The sequence below is a fragment of the Apis dorsata genome, unplaced genomic scaffold (assembly GCF_000469605.1).
Source record: "Apis dorsata unplaced genomic scaffold, Apis dorsata 1.3 scaffold_383, whole genome shotgun sequence".
Taxonomy (NCBI): domain Eukaryota; kingdom Metazoa; phylum Arthropoda; class Insecta; order Hymenoptera; family Apidae; genus Apis; species Apis dorsata.
Genome location: NW_006263645.1, coordinates 548,222 through 557,112, shown reverse-complemented (window position 1 = coordinate 557,112; position 8,891 = coordinate 548,222). Strand labels below are relative to the sequence as shown.

The 8,891-nt window shown below is 31.7% G+C and overlaps 1 protein-coding gene across 1 annotated transcript in view; it reads right to left on the bottom strand.

Annotated features, from left to right (window-relative positions):
* The window catches only part of LOC102675378 (titin), a 166,665-nt gene that overhangs the window by 142,795 nt on the left and 14,979 nt on the right, over positions 1-8,891 (bottom strand). Inside the window, exons 17-19 of the mRNA XM_031512095.1 lie at positions 8,679-8,891; positions 7,985-8,232; positions 2,844-3,041 (exon numbers count right to left, since the gene is read on the bottom strand). The exon at positions 8,679-8,891 is cut by the window's right edge and continues 3 nt beyond it. Of these exons, the coding sequence (XP_031367955.1) occupies positions 2,844-3,041; positions 7,985-8,232; positions 8,679-8,891 (659 nt within the window). The remainder of the gene's footprint in view (positions 1-2,843; positions 3,042-7,984; positions 8,233-8,678) is intronic.

Sequence of the window (8,891 nt, the reverse complement as noted above, 5' to 3'; positions counted from 1 at the left end):
ATTTCGAGTTGCATTTTGCAATAATAATAAGTAATAATTGTGAAATGATTTAAAAAGAATTTTAGGTATTCAGATTTTGAGGAAATAATATTTCTTATTCGTGTCGATTCGAGGGGATGAAATGTAGGGATTCCTTTTCTGACAATCATTTCGAGTTGCATTTTGCAAGATTAATAAGTAATAATTGTGAAATGATTTAAAAAGAATTTTGAAGGTTAGGTATTCAGATTTTGAAGAAATAATATTTCTTATTCGTGTCGATTCAAGGGGGATGAAATGTAGGGATTCCTTTTCTGGCAATGATTTCGAGTTGCATTTTGCAATAATAATAAGTAATAATTGTGAAATGATTTAAAAAGAATTTTGGAGGTTAGGTATTCAGATTTTGAGGAAATAATATTTTTTATTCGTGTCGATTCAAGGGGGATGAAATGTAGGGATTCCTTTTCTGGCAATCATTTCGAGTTGCATTTTGCAATAATAATAAGTAATAATTGTGAAATGATTTAAAAAGAATTTTGGAGGTTATGTATTCAGATTTTGAGAAAATAATATTTCTTATTATTATATATCTAATAATATATCTAATAATATATATAAATCTAATTAATATATCTAATATATATAAATCTTATTATTATATTATCTAAATGAAATGTTTTAGAAAAAAGATATTAAAAATTGATGAAATTAAATATCAATATTGAAACACTGTAACGTTTAAAAAATAAACGAATATTTAAAAAATCATAAATATAAGAAATCGATTAATTTATATTGATAATATGTTGATAATATTTATAGTTGTATATATTTTCTTTATATAAATGTTTGTTTTATAACATTTTTTGGATTTTAATATGGAAGTATATTTAATATCATATTTCAAGTGGTTTTAAAGTACGATACACACATCGATGAAGATAAAATGTGCTTGGAGAACACTTAAAATGGAATATTAAGATAACAATCATAGAAGGGAGAATGGACTTAGAATAGGTTGTTTAATTGCCTTTACGAAAATTAAATCGTGAATCATCATTACATTATCAGGCATTATATTCCATTGTATATGTATATCTAAATTTGATACAGAATTGATCCTTCATTTTTTACCATCGTCTATCAAAGAAATGATATCCAGTACTAACAATAAGCTATTTTAAATGGAAAATGTTGCATTGTCTTCTTAATCGTTTATTTCTATCGCGAAAAGAATATTTTCTATTTTCATGTACAGATAATACGCAATGATCAATAAAATTATGAGTCATTGCATTAATACGCGATACCTAAAGATATGCAAGAGATTAGATTCTAATTTTATTTATTGAACACTGATACAGAATACGAATAAATAACAAAAGACATCAACCTTAAAGATGAATCTACAATTGTTATCGACTATTCATATAATTTTATCCCAATTATTTGAAAACAGATTAAATTAAATATCAAAAAAAAAAACAAGGCTTATCAATTTTCTATTTTCCAAAAAAAGAAGAAAAATATAAATCGTTAATAAAATTTAAATTTTCTTAAAAATATATTCATTGTATAACATTGAACAAAGACTGTGTTTATGTGTAATTATCTGTAATTATAATTGGACAGGAACTATATCTAATCACGAATTTATGGATGGATTTTATAACCGAAATTAAACAGAAATAGCAGAGTAAAGCGATAAATTTTCGTTCGATCTAGTTCACTTGGAATACACCTATTTATTTCTTCGACGTGATGATCAAAATCTGACGAAACTGGTGAACGGATTTCATTACCATATTTTCGCACTTTTGATGGACAACGAGTCATCACCATGCAACGTGTACACTTGACGATACTTAACCATGTGATATGATACCATGATACGCAAGTGCAGACGTATCTTTATCAAAATTGCGTTTTCTGTTTCGCATAACGTAATGAGGGTACGTGCAGAAAATCACAATGTATCGTATCACTGGTATAATGGTATATTCTGTCTTTATGATTCACTCGAGATTGAGATAAAGCCTATATATTATAATAATATATGTAATAGATTATAGAAATTATTCAAATCTATTCGCGTTCAAATATATTAAGTTTGAGAATTATTTGTATAAAATAATTTATATAAATTTTTTTTAAATTAAAAATAAAAATAATAAACTATTTAAAATAATTCAATTATATATTACGAAGGATAATTTTCTTATTTTTATTTTAGATAAAAATTATATATAAGAATCTAAATCTTAGGATAAAGAAAATGATAAGATATGTTTATCGTTTGTTTCTTTTTTCGAAATGTATAATAAAACTTCCAATAAAATATGAATTTACTTTTATATTCACTTTTTTTATGACTTTCTTGTTTAATATTATATTATATTATAAAAATTACTGCTAATCTATCTTGAAAATAAAACACATTGAAATCCAATCTTTAAAATGTCTGTGTTTCATCCAATTTCAGACAACAACAAATAACACCCAAATAATTAATCTAGCAAAAAGTACATAAAAAACAAAAACTATTCTACATAAAAATCAGCCAAATCAACCAAAAAATCCATAAAAATAAAACCTAATATTTTTGGATCCATTTCCAAAATCTTAAATTACATACATCTTTTTTAAATTTTCGAAATCGAAATAATGATATATAAATGAAACGAATCCAGAAATATTACAGAAAAAAAAAAGAAAGAAAGATTAACAAAGCAAATAGATTATTAGATGGTATTAATTCTCTATTTAAAAATATTCCAGGAAGAGAGATTTTTTTTTTTAGAAAAAATCGTGGAGAGACATTAATACATTAATCGTGTACGATAAAGTACGATGCCCCTTACTTGAAGTAGAGCGATCACCAGACGCGTTTCACCGCTCTGCACTGCTATGGTGCTTATGGTGGTGGTCGGGCTGGTGGTTTGTTGGGTTCCATCCTCGTTGCTCTCCACCATTGTTCGTGATTCCTTCTCACGAGGACCCTCGCTATTCTCCGCCGTTTCCATCGAGTCGTGCCCGTCTACCATTCTCGCAACTCTTCTCTTTCGCGGCAAAACAAAATCGTTCGAGATATCGGTGTGGATCGATTCGGTGATCGACTTTCGTTCTTTTCCGTCACTTTAATCGTATCGAGGGTGGGGAGAATAAAACGGGCGAAGAGGATTAACAAACCAAGATTTGAAGGGATGAGTTAATTTTTTAAATGGACATTTAAAATCGAATCTTTTTTTTTTTATGTAACTCTACAATTTTTGTCGAGATCGTAATTTTGTTGAGAGAGAATAGCGATTAAAGTTACGACGATACTAAACTATTTTATATTCGATTTATAGACTCGTATCTATTGAGATTTTATCTATTGAGATAGCAAAGAGATGATCTTATAAATGAAACTTTTATTATTGATGTTTCGTAGAATTCGAAGTAATTATGTGTCACAATTTATTAATATTTATTCTTTAAGAATCGTCTCGAATGAATTTTTCTTTCTTTGAATTACAACTGAAAAAATATTAAACTTTGTGTATAGATTGTATGGATGTATATCGAAATTTTTTTTAAACATGAGATATATATGAAAATGTAAAAAAACTGTAAAAATTACTTTCATAATTTTGAAAAGATATTAGACAAAAATATTTTTGAATATATATATATATATATTAAAATAAGAAATGTATCGAATATTTAAAATATGAAATTTCGAAAATATTCAAACATCTGAAAATTTAGGCTTCATTTAATACATCAAATCCAATTTTCACTAACCCTACAAACGTTACATTATCGACTCGAGCAGGACAAGTTACTTACGTAACTCAACCCGCCATTATAACATTAATAAATTGTTAATTCGCTGTAATGACATACGATATCAATTTCTCTCCATTTCTCGCAATATGTCAACTACATAACCAATCTGCTAACTTTGAAAGCAGAAAACAAACTTAATAATAATCTCTCCTTTCTCTCTCTATATATATATATATTCACATTTATTTCCCTCTAAATTCTAAAATCATTATCCTCGAGCACGAAGAATAAACGGGCGAGATAAAATTTAAAATCGAACAAAAAATTTCCTTTATCTCTTTAAAACTACTCCCCGGCGTATTACGTTACACAAAGAGGGCAGACATTTTACACCCACGAATCGCAGTTCCGACTTTCTACCTTTGAGATATATCAAAGTTCGTGGCAGGGGAATTCGACCGGCAGTATTTCAGCGAAAACACGGAATTCGATTGGCCTGTCTCCAAACGGTCGGATGGATATGCAAAAGGAGCGGGAGAAGGTTTAATAGCCAAAGCGTCCATCCACCACCGAATTAATTTTGATCAACGTTCCGCATTCCGTTGAGAGGCCGCCTTTATCACGCGGAAAACGTTTCGAGACCGAGATCGAACTCGTCCCTCATCTTCCTTTCCTTTTCGCGATCGGCGAATCGTTTACGTTCTCCTCTGATTAACGTTATTTTTGGCGATTCGCCAAACGCACCAAGAAAGTATCGAGTCGGTTCACGCCGACTCGAGTTATCTCTCGAATATTCGGAGAGGAAAAAATCGAATCTGGGCGATTCGATTCTATGGATTCGAAAGGACGACATTGAGAGATCATCGAGAATTGAGTTTTGGTGATGGAAGAAATTTTTTGAAGTAATCGAAAGGGTTTGGAAGCTTTCTTTTTAAAACGAATATCAATATTTATTTAAAGAAATATTTGATTGTAAATTTTAAAAAATAATTTGAAATCTTTCATTTTGAATTTTGCTTTTGTACTCGATTTTTGAAATGGAAAGTGAAGAGGTTGTGATTTAAAATTGGAAAAAATTGAAGGATTTAGAAGAGATTCGAAATTCTTTTGTCCTTAAGATGAATACTTCCATTCAGAAATATTTTAATTTATTTTAAGTATTGAAATGAAAGTTTGACAAATGAATGGATTTATTCATGAATCTTTTAACTTATTGATTCTATTTTAAGATTTATAATGGAGATTAAGACTTTTTGAAGGAATTATTCCAATTTTTCTAGTTTAAAATGAATGCCTTCGTTCAGAAAATTTTTAATTTATTGTTAAGAAGAAGTTTTCCTCGATGAACGAAGATTCAGAATTTTGAAAATATTTTGAAATTCTGCTATTTTAAAATGAATGCCTTTATTCATTATTTAAATGTGGGAAACACAAATGATTGTACGTTCAAACAATCGAGACTTTTAAATAAATCTTGAAATTCTTTTATTTTTAAGATGAAATACTCTATTCAAGATATTTCTAATTTCCTTGGATATTCAAAAATAAATGTCTCTCGAGTTTCAAGATTTCAATATCCTGAAAGAAAACTTTGTTCGAAAGAAACATTTTTCCTTACAATTCTTCCATAAATATCTCTACTTCAAATTTATGTTCATATTCTCCTATTTACCTATCAAACGAAACTCAATAAAAACAAGTGTAATTCCTAAAATTAACTCCAACTTCTCTCAAAATAAAAATAAATCTAACGATCGATCCATCCAGAAATCAATCTTCCACCCAAAAGAATCAAAACTGAAACGATTGATAAAACCATTATATAATACCCCATTATCGTAACTACATCGTTGCGATCCGCTTTCGATTCTGATCTAATAGTTAAATATATCCGTTACTCATGCCAACAAACTACATTAATATCTTTAAAAAAACAAGAAAAAAAAAAAAAAGAGAAAAAATTAAACTCCGTCCAAAAACCAAGAACCGGAGGAACCTCTCCGGTTCATCACCTCCGATTATTAGAGGCGCGCCACTAATCACCGTGGCGTTCACGATTGAAACGCGTTTCGTGGATTAAAAAGCAAGGAGCGTATAGTACACCACGTTTCGATCGAACGTCAATGTGTTTATGCCTCATAGGTATCTTTGTAAGGTGACGTCACCGACACGGACGAACGAATGGTAGGATAAAACCGGACTGACTGGTGGCGTTCTCCGAACGGTGAGGTTCGCCACACCGCGACCCACGGGGATCGGAGACGATCCCTGGTGGAAAAAGAGGAGACGAGAAATTAAGCGAGATCGCGCGTGTACAGTCAGGTTAGAATCGTGATTCCACGGTTCGCGGATTTCGCGGACCCCCCCGGAAATCGCGCGTACCCCCCTTCATCCGCCACCTCCGTGTAACAATGCGCGATGCCATTGTTGCTGTTTATGGTATTATCGGTGGCGTTATGTCAGGCTAATTACGCGTTATCTGGCAACCGAGCAGTCAAAGTGCTGCTCGAGAGATTAACGAGTGGAGAACGGTAGTTACGGTAGTTACGTATTATATATTATGTATATTATTCTCTTTCCTTTCCTTTTCTTTCGATCTTTTTTCTTTTTTTCTTTTTTTTCTTTTAAGTTTTTTTTAAGTTGAGTAAAAGTGCAAGGGTGATTACGATACAGATTATGGCCACTCTCGCCGAGCTTTCTTTCGAGATAGGAGAAGGAATTTATTTCGAACGAGATGAGAATTGATTTTGAGATGGGTTACGAAAGGAAGATGATATTACGATCAACGTTTTCAAGGTAAGACGAGCTCGTGAGCAGCATACGTCCAAGGACAGGATGAAATCGAGGTCGAGGGAAAATCGTGACAAATTGGACGGGTTTTGGGCAATGTTGTTGCTCTCGGGTATAAAAAAAATCCATTCAAAGCGAGTAACACTGGAGAGAAAATGGGATACTACGATTCGTGGGATAAAAAATAAATTCTACTTCGTTAATTAATACGAGTCTCGATCTATTCTACGTGATTTGTATAAAAATTGATATCTAACGATAACAAAAAAAGACTTATATATGGGGGACACGAATAAGTTTCGAAAAGTATGAAAGATTCTCTTATGCTATTTTATCTGATTAATTATCGGGAAATCACCTAAATCGACCCACGTTCAAGCAATGACAGCCACAACGTAAACCGCAGCAGCAACAACACTCGCGTGACACATGTCACAATCGTGTCACATCACCGGTCGATCGGTCGTAGAAGCCAGTCGACTCAAGACTGACGGATCATCCCGTTTCGAATGCCGCCCAAGTGATTTGCCGCGCATGCGCGTTGTCGAACGCGCACGAACGCGACCGAGTACCGCCGATCATGCGCGAAGAGGAAGCCGATTACCCGTGACCCGCTACATTCGAAAAAACATCAATGCGATAATAAGAATCGCTCGTTCTAATTGTCGATAATTTTCGTTCCTTTGAAATACGACGAGTTTCCTTTATGTTAGGGTATAAAATACATATTTCCTGACTCTTGGGTAACGCTTTATTTACAAACGTAAGCCATGCACGCAATGTTTGTTATAATGGTTATACACACTTTAGCCTAAGAAATTTTGATTTTCTAGTATTAATTGCGAATGAGTTAAAATAACAAGTTTATGATAATAACAAATATATTTGTTATCTCGTATAACAAAGTAAAAATCGTGTATACGTATTCGAAAGTAATTTTTGGTTCGTTATTAATATCATTATAGGAATGTTTTTATACTTGGGAATATTTTTGATTATGCATACAATATTACTTATCTTTATAGATTACGCTTAACAATATTTAACAAATGATAAAATATCACGTATAAACTGTAATCAGACTATAATTAATTGGTAAAAACAATTACAGAGTAATGTATACTTTCATAATAAAAGATATTACAACGTATTCGTTCATTCTTTTATAAAAAAAAAAAAAAAAAGAAAATCGATCGAACCAAGTTGAACGCACGAAACATACGTAAAAAAAATAAAAATCCAAAACATAGAAACATATAAAACACATAGAAAAACACACCTAGCTTGCGTTAGGTAATGGCAAACAACGATTGTCATTGACACTGTTAAGATTCTGTTGCATGGAAAAACGATCGAAACATGCAGCTTCGTGGTTACAATTACTGTTGCAATATCCGTTCCTTCGATCGCCATTTATCGAGATAGCCTCGATCGAACTCACCTTCCTCGCCGCTTCGAGGAAATCTTGGCCCTCGAGGTTTTCGTCTTTCTTCGTCGGCGACATCTCGATCCCGCTGTCCTCGTGGCGTCGTCTGTATTCCTTCAAGGACAGAGCGATATCTTTCGTCGATGTATCGACAGGGATCGTGCGCGATTCTTGATTTATTTCGCAGATCTTCGCGAATTTTACCACGCGTTCGGTGTCGTCTGTTTTCGTGGATAATTCGTCTCTGCGACTGTACGACTCCGCTGTTGAACAATATAAATTGTTAATAAATATTATAAAATATCTTATGATAAATATTTGTTATTATAAATAATCATAATATCATTTAAATAATTTGTCTTTTCATCAAGAGATTTTCAAATCCAATTGGATCATTAAAATTCCAAAATTAAAATTGAAAACATGGTAAAGACTAAATTATTTTTTAATGATTATAATATAATATTGCAATAATTAGTAAATACATAAGAGAAAACATCAATTTTAGAAATTATACAAAAGATTGAAATCAACAAATTTAAAAAATTAAGAGACTTTAATTTGGAAAATCCTTAAATCCTAACCTTTAAATCGTGTACAAAAATTTGTTTTAAGATATTCGTGTTAAAGAACAGGATAATAAAATAATTCACAATACACATTAAAATTATTGTTCTTAATTAATAAAGAAAATATCGAAATATCTCACATTTGCTAGCGGAATCCATCTCGTAGTGCGATCCATTCGTTTTCTCGTGGACATCCGGCAACACGATGCGTTCGAGATCCTTGATTTCCTTAACATCTACGTTTTCTCGATGATCTTGCGTGGTGTTGGATATCACCTTGTAAGACGCAATATCTAAACGAGTATCGTGAGACACTCGTAAAGTCGTCGTTTCCGTAACTTCCTTCACTATCT